The 19,341-nt window shown below is 31.2% G+C and overlaps 2 protein-coding genes across 2 annotated transcripts; both read left to right on the top strand.

Moving 5' to 3' along the window:
* The first annotated feature begins 5,659 nt into the window (after positions 1-5,659).
* LOC107903218 (mavicyanin) lies at positions 5,660-6,564 on the top strand. Its single transcript, XM_016829259.2, has 2 exons — positions 5,660-5,966; positions 6,086-6,564. Exons 1-2 carry the CDS (start codon positions 5,777-5,779, stop codon positions 6,436-6,438), a joined length of 543 nt encoding a protein of 180 aa, XP_016684748.1. The 5' UTR covers positions 5,660-5,776; the 3' UTR covers positions 6,439-6,564.
* Positions 6,565-7,695: 1,131 nt separating this feature from the next.
* On the top strand, positions 7,696-12,270 carry LOC107906140 (ruBisCO large subunit-binding protein subunit beta, chloroplastic). The gene is made up of 15 exons (XM_016833022.2): positions 7,696-7,979; positions 8,530-8,786; positions 8,866-8,991; positions 9,310-9,447; positions 9,541-9,636; positions 9,751-9,993; positions 10,108-10,342; positions 10,424-10,593; positions 10,684-10,761; positions 10,887-10,958; positions 11,073-11,177; positions 11,274-11,366; positions 11,451-11,543; positions 11,682-11,805; positions 11,913-12,270. The coding sequence occupies exons 2-15, from the start codon at positions 8,544-8,546 to the stop codon at positions 11,924-11,926; spliced, it is 1,830 nt and encodes a 609-aa protein (XP_016688511.1). The 5' UTR covers positions 7,696-7,979; positions 8,530-8,543; the 3' UTR covers positions 11,927-12,270.
* The last annotated feature ends 7,071 nt before the right edge of the window (positions 12,271-19,341 follow it).

The following is a 19,341-nucleotide window of genomic DNA, read 5'->3' as shown; positions in this document are numbered from 1 at the left end:
CCGTTTACATATATACAATTATTTTCAAAGTATTTTTTATAATTTATAACATAACTTCATTAATGACCCACTGGCGTTTATTTAATGTATACACGTAGTAGTAGTAATTACTTAAATTGAGCCCACAACTCTCCCCAACATTGGGAGTGTAATCATGATCCACCGTCCATCATGCGGACAAAACTTGGATCATCATCACGACCCTTAACATCAGCTACGTACATTGATCCATACCACATCCGTCGTATAATTTAAGTGAAAAGGTAGCAGCGTCATCGTCATCCACGGAAATCATGCACATGAGAACATCAGCACGTGATGCACACATGGTATTAATGTTCTGTTGTAGGACACTTAAAACGTTTTAGGTAAGAACTAGGAGACACGCATGATCCGACAACGAATCTGGTGGGTTCATGAATTTGAATTTTGATGCGCTGATCTAATCGATGACGTGGCACCTATTAAAATTTCCCCCTTCCATTACTTATACCGCATCCGTATTGGGTATTGGGTATTGGAGTATTTTGTTTTTATGATTTTTCTTAAAAAATCTTCTTATGATTTTTGAATTAATTGTAAGTTGAGTTATAACGAATTTGATAATTTATTTTGGGTTAATACGATTTTTTTTTTACTTTCGTAATTAGGCTCATTTGAGTATTCGAAGTTGTAATTAACTTTATTTTTATTTCTTAATTTGAATTTTGTTAAAATTTAAAAATACAACATTTTAAGATGGTTTCATGTCATCATTTATAAATTAAAATTTAAAATATCACATTATTAAAAATTTATATTTTTCAAATTTAGGGATCAAAACAAACTTAATTATCAGATTTAAGTATCAAAATGGACTAACATAGTACTGTGACTCAAGTAGACATGATTGTCAAATTTAAGGAGCAAAAATTATATAAATGTTTTTATTTTAAAGTCTCGCATTGCGTAAACCATGCATGAAATTTCAGTCTAACTTTAATTTAGGTTAAATCTAATCATGTGAACTTTGTTTAGATTTATTCTAATATAAGATCAAAAATATATCATTAATTTATTCAAGTTATAATTACAAATGTGTATCACTTATAATTACAATATGCGATTATACCTTATAATTCTACATATTTAAAAAATCATTTTCCATTGAGACATTGGTTCAATTAATTTGAAAATTTGAGGTCATAGATTTAAGTTTTACTTAAGTAGAATGTGTGAGCGTTATTTTTTAATTTTATTTTGATATAAGTTTTATGAGTCATATTTTAATATATTTAAAATTTTTAATTATATTGATTAGGCCCTAATTATAATTATTCTTATATTTATTATTTGTGATCTTTTATAACTTGAAATTTTATTTTAATTCATTGCTTTTATCATTATTTTGTATCAAATAAAAACAATGTATCCAATTATAATATATTTTTTAAAATTACACTAACGGTACAATTAGAGTACGAATATAGATATAGATATTGATTTAGTAGAATTGAACTATTAAAGTACGATTGGGCCTAAAAATGTCAAAACAAGTAAAATCAAATTATTATTACAGCCGAAATAAATTAAGAATTAGAAAATCGATTAATTTAAATTAAAATTTACACTTGACACCAACACATAATAAAGCTTTAAAAGCTACGCATATAATAACACAAGATGAGTGTTGAACTTGAGAACTCATTCCCCAATTATAATATTTTTATACACCCATACCAATTAGCATTTTTTTGGGGAAATCCAATAAATATATTATAGGCTTTAAACATTTTGATTTGAGACTTAATCGCATTGTTTAACCAGGGTCGCAATGCTCACAATTCAGTCATATGGATTAATTAATTTATTAATTTAGAAATATTTTTTATTCACTCTGATTATGTTCGGAGCAATAATGAGATTGGATAATTGTAATTATTAAAATTTAATTATTTAACTATTAGATTGAAAATTACAGTGAAATTGATAAATCTTCCGTCACACTTATACTGGCATTGAAAATTGGAAACTATCGTTATCCCAAAGTGGACTTGACTCTTGAATCAATAATTCAATGCCATGGTATCTTCAGTCCTCACATTCCTCCTTTCTAATTATTTTAAAAAAAATACTACATTAAATTAAAATATATGCCCAAGACTTAAATTTAAAATAATCATAAAAAGGATTTACACATCACAATTGAGTCAAAAGCTCAACATATTAACATTGCCGACACAATGAAAGCATCGTTAGCAATCAATCGTTAGATTATCTGTTTAATTTGGTAAATTTAATTTAAATTAAATCAAAATTTAAATAGTACAAAAAAATTATATTTACACCACATATTGTAAGAGCCGATTTTGCCCAGCAAAACAAACCCAAATGATAAAAACAAAAAACAGTCCATTTACAGAAAATTTAAACCCAAAATTATAATGGCCCAATAAGATTACCAGCCCAAAACCAAACCCGAATACCCCTAACCCAAAACCGAAGCGGCCTAAAGCAAAATCAGAAGTTGGGAACCCTAGAAGCTCCCAGCGCCGTTTCCCCGCACGCGAGCCTCCAGCACTGCAGCCACCAGGACCTTCCCTGGCACGTGTACTGCCCTCCACGTCACCGTACGGCCTCTGTACACCTGCAGAAAACCAACAACACACAAAGGGCGCAAGCAAACAAGAAAAGGCGGACAGAAAATAGTAGGCAAAAAGGGGCAAATAGTAGAAAGGTTAGAGAGAAAAAATGATGTATTTGGATTTTTTTTTCTGGATCCGGCTATATAAAGCCGTTTTTGAATTTGTAAAAAGGGGCTCTTTTCCCCTTTTTAACAAACACGCACATTGTATCAAATACGGTCTTTTCCCCTTTTTAACACACGCACATTGTATCAAATACGGAGAAAATCAATAGAAAAGAGAAAAGGTTTTCTTCCGTTCTGTTTTTCTTCTCCGATGGTTTTTCTTTTTTTCGTTTGTTATTAACCTCATATAGGCATATATATAGAGCAAATAAAAGAAAAGAGGAAGAAAAGCTTACCGGATGGCCTATTCTCATTCTACTCTGTCGCAAACGGAGTCGGATGGAGGTTGAAGGGCTTCTGGTTGGCCTGGGCATGGAACGGCGCTAAGGGTACTATAGTTTTAGGTTTTCTTGAAAATGAAAGGAGGCTGCTGTTTCTAGGTTTTTCTTTAGTCTATATGCAGAGGAAGGAACGTCGCCGTTTGATACCAATCTGATGGTTTCAAAACGACGTCGTTTCAAGGCTTTTAGATCCGCGAGGTGACCTGACCCGGGGTAGGATCCGCGCCTTTTTGTTCAATGGTTTTTTTTCGTAATTAGTCCATCTGAATTAGATTTTATTTCAAATCAGTTTTTTCTTCAAGGTTTTTAAATCGCACCACATATTTTATTCTACTTTCATTGCAATCCACAGACAAACGGCGCCGTTTTCATCGACCAATTTTGAACTCTCGGATTTATGTGGTTATTTATTGTTTTGGTCCCTGAGTGTTGAATCGCTTGTCAATTTTGTTCGATTTTGTTGTTATTCCTTTAATTTCGGTTGTAATTTTAAATTTGTTCTCTGTGTACTTAATTTTAAATAAAATTAGATCTGATTTTGATGTAATATTTTAATTTTAAATTTTGACAATATTTGTAAACTTATTATTAATACAATTTTAAAATATAATACTATTATGGTTAATTATGTTATTTAAATACATCATACATTAGTTTTTTTTCATTTTATTTTTTATTATACTTTTTTAAGAATTTTAGTATATTAGTACTTAATTTATCACTTATCAATATACATATTTTTGAAGATTTAATATAATTTATACATATACATTTGATGCTTTTTTTATTTTCATTTTTGTTTTAAATTTTACCTTTTTAATGTGTTGTATATCAAATACTTATAGGATAATATATATTTTTATATATAATGCTATTATTCATGTACACATAAATTATTAAATATTTTAAAAAATATATGTTAATATTATGATATTAGATATTTTTAAGATTATTAACTTCAAGTTTTTTTAATATGTTTATATATGTATTTTAAATCGATTTTACTTACATGTAATTTGCTTTTTTTAACTACTTATGTATATGACTACCTCATTTTTTTTACATCTATATATGTATTTTTTATATGATTATGTTGAATATAATATGTATGTTAAATTAATAAACATATATTATTTGTTTCAAATTCATTTCAAAATACTGTTATACAATGTTGTTATTATTTTATTTCAAGTCTATTTTGAGTTCATATATAATTTTTTTAGAACTTTTGTACTTATGATTCGTTAAGTGTAATTCCTCTTTTATCATTTGGGCTTTTTTTTTATGAAGTTTGCTCATTGATTTCTTTGATGTTTAGTTGTTAAGAATGACATTTGTATAATATGTTTAGAACTACTATTGCTGTTCTTCTTTGTATTTACCTTTCACTTGCTTGTTAATTCTTAGTACATGTTTGGGTTGCTATTTATCTTTTATATTATATTGCTATTCAATCCTATCTCATTTATAAAAATTGTATTTTATTAAAGCGCTACAATCATTCAATTTCACAATTTTATAAAACTTGGTGTTTATAAGTTATCGAGAGAATTGTGCCCTAACTTACTGGACTTCAATTATTATCGATGAATTTGAATAGCCAAGTATTTATTTTGGTAAAACCATATAATTTTAAAATAAAGCTTTTGAGACTTCAAAATGTTGGATCCTAACTTACTGGATATGACATTTTGTTATCCCGATTTTAAAATAAAGGCAATGTTTGATGTTTAAGAATTTCGAGAAATTGAACCCTAACTTATTGGATTCTGATTCCTCGATTAACTTAAGTAATCGAATAACCTTCTTAAAACACGTTCTTTTAAAGGGACAAATCTAATTTCAAAGATTGAATTGATTGTATTCTAACTCACTGAGTGTGGCAATTTATTTCTCCGAAATGAGTTTGTCTTATCATTCAATTTGGTTTATTCGAATTTTCTCGTTAAAGGATCGTATTTTAAAATATTTTCAAGGTTTCGACATTAAGACATTAAGCAATCAATTCGGTACCAATTTTGGGCGTCACGAGGGTGCTAACCCTTCCTCGTGCGTAACCGACTCCCGGACCTATTTTCTCAAATCTCGCAGACCTAAAATTTATTTTTAATGGTGAACCGATCACACCTTAATAAAAGATCGGTGGTGACTCCCATTTTATTTTCAAAAGTCGATCCCCATTTTTAAAATTTAAAAGAGGTTTCGACACATATATTAAAAATTAATGTTATGATCATTCTTATTACACACAAACAATCTATTTTAACTAGTATTATTAAAGTAGAAAGTTTGTTGTTATTGGAAAAAAGAAATTTCAGGAGGCCCTAAAAGGTAGCGAGATCCACGCCTATCATAAACGAACCCCAAAAGGACTAGATAAGATCTTGGATCGGGCCCATATTGTGTTTAAATTCAACAAAAACATTATTTCTTTAATTTAAAATTTTATAAAACCAAAAACCGCAACCCAGGCACGTTGCTGCATAACTGTCTTCTCCACCGTCCCCCCCACTCTCCTATCTCTCACGTTTAGACGTTCTCTGAAAGTTGGAAAAAAAAACCAATTTCTGCTTCTATTTTTAGTTCTTCCTTTGAAATCCTTTTTCTTAAATGCACCAATATATATATATTCTCTCGCTATTATTTACTTCTCTGTAATCTGAACCTTTCTACAAGAAAAAAAGAATTTGTCAACGACTGATTGAATATGGAACATTTGAGGGGTTTCATCTTTTGCATTTGTTTTTTCATACTAGCTGCCATGAGTGGCTCTGTTGAAGCTTCCAAGCAGTTAAAAGTGGGTGATCATATAGGCTGGCAGCAGCCTGGTGCTAATAACACTGAGGTGTATACCCAGTGGGCTACCAGTAAAAGGTTTCATGTTGGAGACTCCCTTTGTGAGTTTCTAATGCATTTGTTCATGCATGGATTTTCATTTTTAGTTTCTTTTACACATTCATGCCATTGACTATTAAGTTTCTAATGCTTAGCTGTCGTAACATTCTCTCTACTGCAGCATTTGAATATCAGAATGATTCAGTCCTTGTGGTGGAGAAATGGGATTACTATCACTGCAACATAAACAAACCCATCTCTTCCTTTGACGATGGAAACACTGTCATCAATCTTGATAGGCCCGGACTCTTCTACTTCATCAGTGGAGTCCCCGATCACTGCAAGAAGAGTCAGAAACTAATGATCCAGGTGATGGGTCTGCACCAAAGAGCTGAATCTTCACCTGGAATTCCAAATACGCCTGAGGTTGGCCTTGCACCAGGCCCACACCCTAGTAGTTCAGGAATAGTTGTTACAGTCACACTTACTTCAGTCTTTCTAGCTCTTATTCTCACAGTTGTAACTATGGTATGAATATGGTGTGCACCAAAAACTTAGATCTTGCTTTGTTTTAGTAGTATCTCTTTTTCTTTATTCGGTGAAAGATTATCATGTTTGCTACATTCGTATTGGAATTCAGCATTTAACAAGTGTTGTTGTTGTTCATATTGATTTGCCGAAGTTTATGTTTTACAGCCAAAAACCAGGACAAGAAAAGTCTATAATTAATGCAATGCAGTGGGATCAGTCACCATTTCATTTTTTGGAACATTAGGATATCGAGACTCTTAATTGGAACAAGGACTCAGGTCAATCCGATGATGAAAATGACAGCCCTCGTTTATTGGAACCATTTGCTAAGCTTCCCTACGTTTTTCTTTTTAAGAATATTTATATCTTAATAGTCATGAAAATTCAAGCTATTCAATGAATAATTTATGTCCATAGACTGGAATCTAAGGCACCTAATAACAAATAATGCAATCCTAAGTTTAAAGCATCCATAAAGAAATATTAATCTTAATTGTTGATTAGAAACCGATGTTTTCTAGAAAAGTCACGATGGCGTATGATGTTATAGCAAATTATCTTAAACACCCTTCTTGTAAACCCACTTTATAATATATATCTTTAAATGTAATTGTGATGTATAATCATAAATTATAAAATATGTGTATCAAATAAATTTGAAACCTAATGCTAAAATGATGGAATATTTTATCAATATCTATATACTTGCACGAGAGGTAATTTGGAAATGAAAACACCGACTGATATTTTAATTTAAGTAATTTAATTAAATCCCTAAAATTTATGTTTAAATATTTATTATAATACAAAAATTAAGTTATCCTGATCATTAATGCAGATTCATTATAAGTAGTCAGGGTTATCCCAGAAATTGTAAACTGTCAATAATGTATCAAATCCTATAGTCTATAATGTAATTTTTGACCTCTTAACTAGGTAAATAGGTTCACATTAACCTCTAATCTTAAAATTTGTTATTTATTTAAGGCCATTATGTTAATGACAGGTCGAATTGGTTGAGTGAAATAAATATCACGGGTTCGATCTTTTTCAATAAAATCATCACTTAGTAAATTGACAAAGCCTAAAGTTATGTCCCTTCCTCCCTAACCATTCAATCATTGATTCGATTATTAAAACATTGAATATAATACTTTGAAATTGTACTACATCATTGTCTATTTTTTATTTTATTTTTGAAGTGGCGATATGACATAAATTTAGAATTTCAAATCATTAAACTTGATAGACTTAATTATTAAGTCTAAGTGTCAAACTGACTTTAAAAACTAATATGAACCTATTTACCAAATTGAGGGAACAAAAATTATACTATACTTATTATTTTTCACAATTATTAATAAAATAGACTTAAATAAATAACCACTTGGTTAAAAGTAGATTATTCCCTAAAATATTTATCACTGCATTCACTCTGCGGAGTTCCCCAAGCTGACAATATTTGCTCTCTCTGGAGTCTTCTTCCTTATCCTCAAAAACCCTTTTAAGACCCATCATATCAGACTACCAACCGCCGTTCTCAGGTAAAATTTCCCACTGTTTATCCTTTTTAGATGTTTCTTCTTTTCAGTTCCCTTTCAGCTTCCTCAATGCTGAGAAAACCGAGTTTTTTGTAGCATATATGAAGTTAAAGCTTTATCAATGATGGAACCTGCATTTTAACCAGGGCAATCTTTTAGTGTAGCTTTCAACGGTTGGGTTTACATGGGTCTATAAAAGAGTTGAACGAAGTTCTTCTTTTTTTAGTTTTTTGTCCCCTATTATATAAAAATCTGTTGAATTATTCGAACGTATAATGGTGGAAATTTTGTTCTCTTCTGAATTGGGTTTTGATTGTTGTCAAAATTTTGCTTTATCTGCATTTATTTACCAAGAATAAAGAATTTGGAACTGTTTCAAGATAAGGTTGCAAAATCGAAGTAATTTATTATTATTATTATTATTATTTCATATGGGTGTTTTCAGTAAGAATGTGAAGCTTTATGCAACAATCCGTACTCTTCATTTGTGCTTTATCTGTTTTGGTTGGCACTAAATGGATTTACGTGTCTTGTGTTTTATATACTGTTTCAGGTTCTTGAAAGAAAATGGCTTCATCTTTCATTGCCATGTCGTCAATTGGCTCTCTAGGATTTCCTTGCAGTAAGCAGATGGATAAGAAGTTTTTCAATTCTTCAGGTCGATTGTCATCATTTGAATCTATTTCATCAAGTGCCTTTCTAGGCAAGAAACAGAAGGTGATTTTGCGGAGAGGACATTCTTCCAAAATTCGGGCTATGGCCAAGGAGCTGCATTTTAACACGGATGGTTCTGCTATCAAGAAATTACAAGTAAGTTTCAGTGAATGACTTGTTTAGTATGATATCCTTTGACGATTTTGATGATGTACGCCTGTCTTTTCCATTTCAGACAGGTGTTAACAAACTTGCAGACCTAGTTGGTGTTACTCTTGGTCCAAAAGGGAGAAATGTAGTTTTAGAGAGCAAGTATGGCTCCCCAAAAATTGTTAATGATGGTGTAACTGTTGCTAAGGAGGTATGATTACCTTTGTTTGATGAATGCACAACAAATGAATATTAATCAATTATTTATTTTGCATGCCAGTCTTTCTTATTTTTATTGTATTTGTTAATGTTCTGACTTCTTTTGCTAATGATAATTGATTAATCAGTCGGGTTATTTTCTGGTTGTATTGGTACTTTTTTTTTTTTGGTTTCGGATTTGGAATAATTATTATATTTTCTTTGTAGTTATTCTTGTTTGTTTACTTAAGCTTGCATTTTTCTTTCTTTGTTTGACTGGAATATTTCCCTGTTCCTTTTTGGTTTATGATTTTTCATTTCCTTTTTATAGGTTGAGTTGGAAGATCCTGTGGAGAACATTGGTGCTAGATTGGTGAGACAGGCTGCTTCAAAGACCAATGATTTGGCTGGTGATGGAACCACCACATCAGTTGTTCTTGCGCAGGGTTTAATAACCGAAGGTGTTAAGGTTTGTGTGATATTTGTAACAATCATCTCATTGGAATATTACATATCCTGTCTATTGCTATATTACTTTTTGGTTTATGGTTATTTTCTACAGGTGGTTGCTGCTGGTGCAAGCCCTATTCAAATATCGAGAGGGATTGAAATAACTACAAAGGCCCTGGTGTCTGAACTTAAGTCAATGTCAAAGGAGGTAAACCAGGATGTTCTTCTCTACCATGATTTACAAATTCTGAACTTCATCTTTTTAAAAAAATGTAATTATAACTTTAGAAATTTTCTTGATATGTCTGGGATTGGCCTGCAGGTTGAAGACAGTGAACTAGTAGATGTGGCTGCTGTTAGTGCAGGAAACAACTATGAAGTTGGCAATATGATTGCTGAAGCTATGGGAAAAGTTGGAAGAAAAGGCATAGTGACTCTCGAGGAAGGTAGCAGTTCGGAAAACAATTTGTATGTTGTTGAAGGGATGCAATTTGACCGTGGTTATATCTCTCCTTATTTTGTTACTGATAGTGAGAAAATGGCTGTTGAATATGAAAATTGCAAGGTAATTGGCATTTTATTATGCATCAACTTGAAAGCAATATGTTATTCTCTGCGGGCGGATCCTGAGGGATTCTATTTGGCTAGGTCTCTGATTTCTTAAAGCTGTTTTCTGCAGTTACTCCTGGTTGACAAAAAGATAACAAACGCAAGAGATCTCATCCACGTTTTGGAAGAGGCTATTAAAGGGGGTTACCCAATTATAATAATTGCAGAAGACATTGAACAGGAAGCTCTTGCTACTCTTGTTGTAAACAAGCTCAGGGGGTCACTAAAGATTGCAGCTCTGAAAGCCCCTGGTTTTGGAGAGCGCAAAGGTCAATATCTTGATGATATTGCAGTACTCACTGGAGGTTTGTGCAGCATCTTATGGTAACCATAAGTTGGATTGTTTCATTGTTCTCTTGTTAAAACTTATTGTAGTATATATTTAGGTACTGTGATAAGAGAAGAGGTTGGTTTATCACTGGACAAAGCTGAGAAGGAGGTCCTAGGGCATGCTGCAAAAGTGGTGCTCACTAAGGAGACCACAACAATTGTTGGTGATGGAAGTACACAGGAAGCAGTGAATAAGAGAGTTTCCCAGATCAAGAACCTTGTTGAGGTTCTTTAAATTTGAAGCCCTTTATCCCTTCCTATTAGTATCTTCACCTGTCCTCTTTTCAATCGAGTGATGAATGTATTCCATATGCAGGCAGCAGATCAGGAATATGAAAAAGAAAAGCTCAATGAGAGAATCGCAAAGCTCTCTGGCGGTGTTGCTGTCATTCAGGTAAACATTGGCCTTGCTTAATGCAGCATTCATGATATATGTAATGTACATACATATATATACACACTGATAGAGAGTATATTATCTTTTTGTTTGTTTGTTTAATTAATTATTTGTGTTTCTAGGTTGGAGCACAAACAGAAACTGAACTCAAAGAAAAGAAACTGAGAGTGGAAGATGCTCTTAATGCAACAAAGGTTTATTGCTTCATATTTCTTATGAAAGTTGTACAAGATTTTGTACTACAAACTTTTATTTCCTAACATCTATTCTCATGCTTAGTTTAATTTTAAAATATTAATTATTTTCAGGCAGCTGTTGAAGAAGGCATTGTAGTTGGTGGAGGTTGCACCTTATTGAGGCTTGCAGCTAAGGTTGATGCCATAAAAGAGACTCTTGACAATGATGAGCAGAAGGTTATGCATGTCTTAGATTTTAACTTGTCTGTTGGATTTCAGACATTCTTATTACATGAAATGGAACCTTTTCTCTGACCTAATAATTGTTGGCAGGTTGGAGCAGATATTGTTAAACGGGCACTGAGCTATCCAATGAAGTTGATTGCCAAGAATGCTGGGGTCAACGGGAGTGTTGTCATTGAAAAGGTATGCCATTGTCACGGATCATATCTCATTATATTTTGTTTAATACTGTTCTTTGTTGTTCTAATTAGGTTTTTTGACCATTAGGTGCTATCAAATGACAACCCTAGCTATGGGTATAATGCTGCAACCGGAAAATATGAGGATCTGATGGCAGCTGGTATTATTGATCCTACAAAAGTGAGTTGATTATTTGAAACTGTTCTTCCATTTTTCTCTCTGGTTCATACATAGGCTATAAAAGGAAAATTGGCTGTATCAGGTTGAACAGTATGTCTGGGGAATAACAAGTAATCATATGATTTTTCTGAAAAATAGGTGGTAAGATGTTGCTTGGAGCATGCAGCTTCTGTTGCAAGGACATTCCTCACTTCGGATGCTGTGGTTGTCGACATCAAGAAGCCTGAACCTTTGCCTGCTGGGATCCCTATGGATAATTCAGGTTTTTACGCTTGATTAGAAGCTGACTATGATGAATTTGACCGTTCACCATTTAAGTTTTATCAAATGTTTGGTTAACCAATTCCTTTGCTTTTTTTTTTGCGACAGGTTATGGGTACTAAACTGTTATGCACATTGATCACGCATTGATCCTTACCTTCATGTTAGCAAGTTACTGCAAACCCGAGCATGATCAAATAATCTTGGTTTTTTTTTTTACTTGATCATGCTCTCAGATTATGTTTCTATATTGGCTTTAGGTCTAGAAGTAGTCGTAAACAATGCTTAAGCGAAATTCCCCATTGTTGACATTCTTGAAACTCAGAATGGCAGCATAATCCAGATTTGTAGAAGGGAAGAAAATGTCAGATTCTACCAAACTTAAGCGCACAATATCGTTTGATGGATCTCCAATCACCTACAGTTTTATTTTTATTAATATCTCTGTTATCCTTGTTTTCTTGAATGTACCATTTGTTTTGTTTTTTTTATTTTTTGCCTCTGTCCCAAGTTGCCCCCAAGCCACCATTAAACCAATTAAGGCAACTTCATAAATTATAGCATGAAAGCAAAATGATACAAATATTTATATTATATTTAATGAATAATTAGTAAATTTAGGGTTCAAATTTTAATGCTAATGGTTAATGAGGTTACGGCAAAGATTGAGTTGGGAGTTTGAGAATTCTGTAGATAAGTTTAGTTATATTCTAATTTGCAGTCCATTGTGTTTCGTTGATTTACTCCAAAAATATTGGTTAAAATATTTTTTTTATTCTCATTGATTTCTCATGTGTATATATAAACGAATATATTAAATGAAACATCAAGGATGTTTAAGATTTGGACGTAAATACCCTATTTTCAATTGAAAGAACTCCTAACTTTCTATTAACATAGGAAAATCCTTTCTTGTGGGTTTCTTATTTTATTTTTTTAATATTTCTTTTCTGTCATTGCCAAACTTTCATACGATTCCTTTAGTGATCAACCCATGTGTCATTAAGTCACCAACATTTTTGTAGCACCAATTATATTCTTGGAATTTAGCTCTCTTTCTCTTCCTGTCATTGAAGTCAAAATACAACCATCCACACAAAACAAAACTCTCAACAAATCTAATCTTAAGGGTCAAGGGCACTTCACGGTTGCCTCATAAATTATCTAATAAAGGTGTCTAACTTTGAGGAGCAGGCAGTCCATCCCTGTCCAAGATATGCAGTTCGAGCGACCCATTCTACTGTGCTTATCTCTTTCTTGTAGTAGGAAGCAACCCAATCAACAGCCTTGTTAGCCAGATCTCCTGGTCAGTTGGATTCTAATTTGTGGAATCGATTTGATTAATCTATCCATCATCACAATAATATGTTTCAGTTTCCATCTATGCTTCCCTTTTTTCGTCACAAATTCATCATGCATAGTTTGTGAATCATTTTCCAATATGATCTTTTCAAAATTCCTCTTCCTAGCATATTCAACACCCAATTTTAGTGCCAATATGCTTTAGTCATTTCTGGAGAATTTGAGACAGTACTCAAACTAGTTCCATCAACCAATGTCCCTGCACTCTCGAACAGTAACCCCAAGTCCAGCTTTCCATGTCTTGGGATCAAAAGCCGTATCACAACTAAGTTTCAACCAATATTCCTCTGGCTTGTTGAGTTACCCTTTGACAGCCTGGTCTGACTCTCATTTCCATCCCGACAATCCATCATTTCATTAGACACAATTCGTATCTTCTTTATTGTCTTCCAAATATCAATCTGTTTCCCCTGCATAACTCTTTCACGCCTCATTTTCCATATATACCAAGCTGTTTAACAAATTCTAACCGGTAAATCATCTCTGAATCTCTGATCTTTCAATAATTCCAACAATAGAAAGCAACCAATAATAAAAGGTACTAATGTTTTCCCAGACCATATATAACTTCGAACCAAATGACTCTTACCCAGTCAACCAAAAAGTCGATGCTCAATGGTCTCATCATACTGCTAGCATATCTCACATGTTGGGTTAGGGAGACATTTCCTTTTCCAAAGTCCCTCTCTTGAAGGCAATGCATTAGTGCAGCATTTGCAAATAAAAATTCTAAGTTTGCTGGGTAGTTTTAGATTCCAAATCTTTACTTAACAATCCCTAGAAAGTTCAGCTTATGTCCTCCCAAATGTGTACCTTTCACCGTTATTTACTACCATAGTAAGTTCTCCTTTAAAAAATTCTTAGAATCCACCAAACTACTCTATGCCCATGAGGCTCCAGCACCCTTCCCAGTTTCAATGAAAGATTTGTGGGGAAAATACAACCCTTTCAAAACCCTAACATATAAAGCTTCAAGCTCTTGAATAATTCTCCAGCTTTGTTTTGATAACAAAGCAAGATTGAAACACTTTCAGCTTTAGGGCTTGCTAGGAAATGCCAAAGCCTTGCAATGAATTTTCCTTTCAGGTCCAGTCTGTCCCCACTGGAATCCTGCCGTAACAGAGCTCATTTCTTAGGAAATTTAGCAGATGTCATAACACAGGCAAGTATTGCCGTCACCACTACCATGAGCATCACTTCTTTCCCACCGGGAGACAGTTTTATGTTTTCCATTTTCTCATTCTATTGCTCATTTTGTCTAATATATATCCAAGTGCTGCCATCTTTGATCTCCCCTAAAGAACAGGGATGCCAAGATAAACACCAGGATTATCTGGAACTGCAATGCTGGTGGTTTATTGAATTTGGTTTTTTGTTGCTCATTGGAAGTGTCAGAGCTAAACACCACAGTGATTTCTCATAATCACCAATGGTTTAAAAGGTCGGCAGTAATCCTGAACCAAATCAATAAGCATCTTGCAAAACAACTGAAGTGATCTTAATGTTGGATTTTAAGAAGATTACATATTGTTTTAATTTTTTCTCCTTTGGTATATTACTACCATATATTTTTATAAATAGCATCACTAAACCCAATCTACTCAAAATCATTTGATTGTCAGCTTTTCTATATTTTGAACTTGTAATTTTCAAATAGCATAATGATGGGGACACATTTAGGAAGTTCAAATCAGTTATCATCCCATACTGTGGCTGTATCACAATGGTTTCAATTCAAAATGATTGCCCCAAAAACACCAGAAGCGAAAACCCAGAATTATTTAATCATGGCCGCCATTATTTCGTAGCACAATCTTAATAATATACAAAGAATGTAATAAGTAGGCCCCACCTGCATCATTTAGCATTCATCTTAAACAAGAAACCCGTTTCCTCGCAAAACTTGATGAGATAATGCAAAAACACACACCCCCCAAAATGGGAAGAAATTAAGGTCTCTTTGATTATGCATCTTCCCAAACTACTTTAATTTTGATCACTTTTATTTGCTTTCCAATACGCACAACCATTCAATTATTCTAACTCACATTTCAATATAGGTTGGAACAAGAGAATATATTAAATAAATATAGTCAATTAAAAGAATGATTTCATTCAATAACTATCTTAACTTAAACTCGATACACTCTTTCACAATAGATAATTGCAACCCCGTACAATCATTTTTCCACAATCTTCACTTATAATCAGTTTTAGTATTAATCGTTTGTTTTAGATACAAATTTAAAATTACAAACCATAATTGTTTTGCCTTACTATTCCAATTAATAAATGGAATAGAGGAATAGTTAAGTTACTAACAGGGTTTAATTTAGATTTATAATCCTCATCTACTCTTATTTATATTTGTAAATTGAATAATTTGATGAAACGATGTTACCAAATCAAGCTTCATTCCATGGAAGTTTTGCTAAAACTTAAAATCATCAAACACCTCAATTCAACTGTTCCCATTGATGAGATTCCAATTTGCTTCCACATTTTATTTAATAGTTTTGAGATTACATGTTTCATTATTAAGCTGGAGATAATAAAAGAATTGTTTTTATCATATCATATCGTAATTAATTATATTTTTAAAAATTATTAAATCTATCTATACTCGAACCCTCGTTTTGCATATCTTGGTTGGGTCCGTCCAAGATAGCTTAGCCGAAAGAATGGAGCCAGCGGCTGACCCAATACCTACCATATCCCCCCATTTCCTCTCTCTCCATCAACAAGAACTATAAATTAATTTTTATTATTTTAAACACATTAATATTAAAATATATTTTTATAAATATAAATATAAAAGTTTATTTAATAAATAATAGTTCCAATTTAACTGTTTCAAAACTAAAAGAAAATTTATCAAATTTTGCTAACCAGCTTTTAAGTTTAATGGTAATATTATGAAAGTTTTGAAATCTCAAGTTTGAGTTTTACTCTAAATAAATCATTCGTAAGTTATTAATTTAGATTTATTTTAGTTTAAGTTCTACTAATTATATACTTTATCCCAATTTAATATGGTTTAGGTTTGAATATATTTCTATTATAAATTGTTAATTCTAATTATAACTAATTAAATTATATTGTTTATAAATACAATTTATTATAGCTTTTATTTAAAAAAAAAATCAAATTCAGGCCTCCCTTTCATCACATGGAGGGTCACTTGCCCTAATTCAATGCTGCAATAAAAGCTAGTCCACGTCTTTATGATGTCGTATATGTAAGGGAATAGCTAATCACTATGGCCCTTTCAGTGAATCGGTTCCCTTTTAATGCATTCTTCCCTTTGTTCTTATTTCAGCTTGTTTTACACAACAAGTCATGTCAAATCATGCAAATCTATGTCAAATAGTTGTAGATGTATATATTTTGTATATGATATTAATAAAATATTTAGATTTTTTAATATATATAAAATTGAATTAAAATTAAAATTTTATTTATATAACTGAATTAAGATAGAAATTTCATATGCATGTTAGGTTAAAACAAAACTATTTTATGTCAAAGTTGAAATATATTTTTAAAATTTATCCCAAACAATAATTTATTCACTTGATCTATAAAACACTTGTAAAATTGTTCGTAATTCTTGCACTTTCTTTTATATTCAATGCACTAGATAAAATGTTGGACCATATAATTTTCAATACTTAAAAAGAACGATCGATTTAATTATTTTAGGGTAAAATATTAAAATAGTCACTTTTATTTATTTTAAGTTATATTTTAATCACTTATATTTGAAATGTTATGTTTTAGTTACTTGCGTTAACGTGTTACAACATTTTAGTCATTGAGTCGTTAATTGCCGTTAACGATGTAACGGTAAACTGACGTGGCAATCACTTCAAACAAAAAAATTAGGTTAAATTATACAATTGATCTTCATACTTTTTTCATTTTCAGCAATTCAATATTTTATTTTATTTTATTTTATTTTCACTTTCTTTTTTTCTTTATTTTTCATTCTCTTATGCTTCTTCCTCTGTTTTCCTCCCTTCTCCATCTCATTTAATATAGTTTTTCTATGTTCTATATTTGTTAAAACTAAAGGGGAGGAAGAAAAGGAAAATAAAGAAATAAAAAGTAAAAAAATTAAATTGTTCAAAAAAAATATAGGGACTAGTTTTAACAAATAGGAAACATAGAAAATTACATTAAAAGATATGGAGAATGGAGGAAAACAAAGGGAGAAGCAAAAGAGAATGAAAAAAAAGGGGGTTAAAATAACATAAAAGAAAAAATAAATTGCTCAAAATAAAAAAAATATGGGGACCAATTGTATAATTTAACCTAAAATTTTTGTTTAAAATGATGATTTAACGTATTACGTCAGCTTATCGTTACACCGTTAACGGCAATTAATGACTCAGTCACTAAAATGTTACAACATATTAAAGTAAATGGCTAAAATGTAACATTTCAAATATAAATAACTAAAATGTAATCTGAGGTAAACAAAAGTGATAATTTTAATAGTTTACCCATTATTTTATCATCACTTGTTAACATAGAAGAATCATGCAAACTAGAATCAAAGCTCATTATTTATACACAACTTGTAAGTTGACGACTAAAACGAATACATATATATTAAGTCAAGTCATAAGAAAACCAATATGGCATTTTTCAAAAAAAAAAAACTGAATTTTATTTAAATAATTTACATTACTATTTTATATGATAAAATATTAATTTCGAAAATGTCAAAAATTAACTTTAATTTTTATCCAAATAAATATTTAACTTGAATTTGTATCAAAGTAATTTATTTATGAAACGATAAAGCTTTATTTTTATGCGATTTAATTTATTTAAGAAAATAACATAGTCCAAAAAAGTTTTCATAATTTTTTCAACCAGATTAGAGGAATGACGTGCAAATCTGCGAATTTTCTCTAATCAACTTGAAATGTTTATAGGTTTTTATTGCAGGTTGTAAGGCTAGAATTGATGTTCTAGCGTCTTCGAGTCATTTCCAATAGAGCTGTAATTGATAAATAGTCAAATTTCCCTAAAGAAAACAGCAAAGATGTGGAGAAGATGGTTGGTCAAAATCAAAATCCCCTTAATTATCAACACTAACAATTGGGTTTCATTTATTTTAAAAATTCAGAATATAAATTAATTAAAACATGCATCCATACCAATTAATTGACTTTCACTAATGGAATATGTGCTTTTTTTTTTGCAACAAAATATTTTAAAAAATGTTGCTAAATATCTAAATTTATTTTTTGTGCCCAATTGATGACAAATATTAACTTATCGTACAGGCATTAATAAATATTATAAAGACTTTTTATCTACAAGCATTAGTGGTTTGGTTAGAAAATAAACAAAATTCACGAGTTTTTATAAGGATTTAACAAATAATCTCTCGTAGAAAAACAACACAATTAAAAATAGTCAATCCTTAAACCAATTTTTGAAACATTTTCCTTTTCTATTAGATATATGATCAAACAATTTAACCTAACATTTGTCTTTGCTTCTAGCATTAAACATGGTGGAGTCCATCTACAATTTCTTCTAGCTTTAAACAATGACAGCCTAGGGATCAAAATAATTACTTTAATAATTGCAATTAATTAAAGGAGCACTTCTTTTATGATGTGTATGTTATGTTGGTATATTCTTTTTATGTGTTATGATTTTATTTTTTTTTAAATTTTAGGGGCAATATAAATTTGGGTCTCAACTTGGTAATTAGGTTTATTTTGGTATTTGTATTTTTTGGTCGACTTTGATTTTTGAATTTGACAACTAGATCCATTTTGATCCCCAAACTTGGATTCTGTCAAGATTTGATGAGGTGTGACTAGTGTTATTGAAACAAGACCAAATCAGAAAGACTAAGAACTAATTGATAGAATGGTCTAAACAAAGGAGTTGAACCAATTGACTTGGAAACTGTTTGAAATTGGTAAAAATAAAAAATAGAGAAAAAAATGACAGTTAAATAGGTTGAACTGATTTAATGGATTTTAAAAAAATATATTTTTATGAATTTTTAATTACTTATTTCATTATTTTTGTTATAGCTAAGAGTGAGTAAAACTTAAATCGATTCGAAAAAAAAAATTTAATTTCGAGTTAATCGAATTGAGTTATTCGAATTATTCGAGTCAACTCAAATAACTCAATTCGAGTT

The sequence above is a fragment of the Gossypium hirsutum genome, chromosome D05 (genome assembly GCF_007990345.1).
Source record: "Gossypium hirsutum isolate 1008001.06 chromosome D05, Gossypium_hirsutum_v2.1, whole genome shotgun sequence".
Taxonomy (NCBI): Eukaryota; Viridiplantae; Streptophyta; class Magnoliopsida; order Malvales; family Malvaceae; genus Gossypium; species Gossypium hirsutum.
Note: the sequence above shows the minus strand (reverse complement) of the source record. Positions and strands in the feature narration are given on the sequence as shown.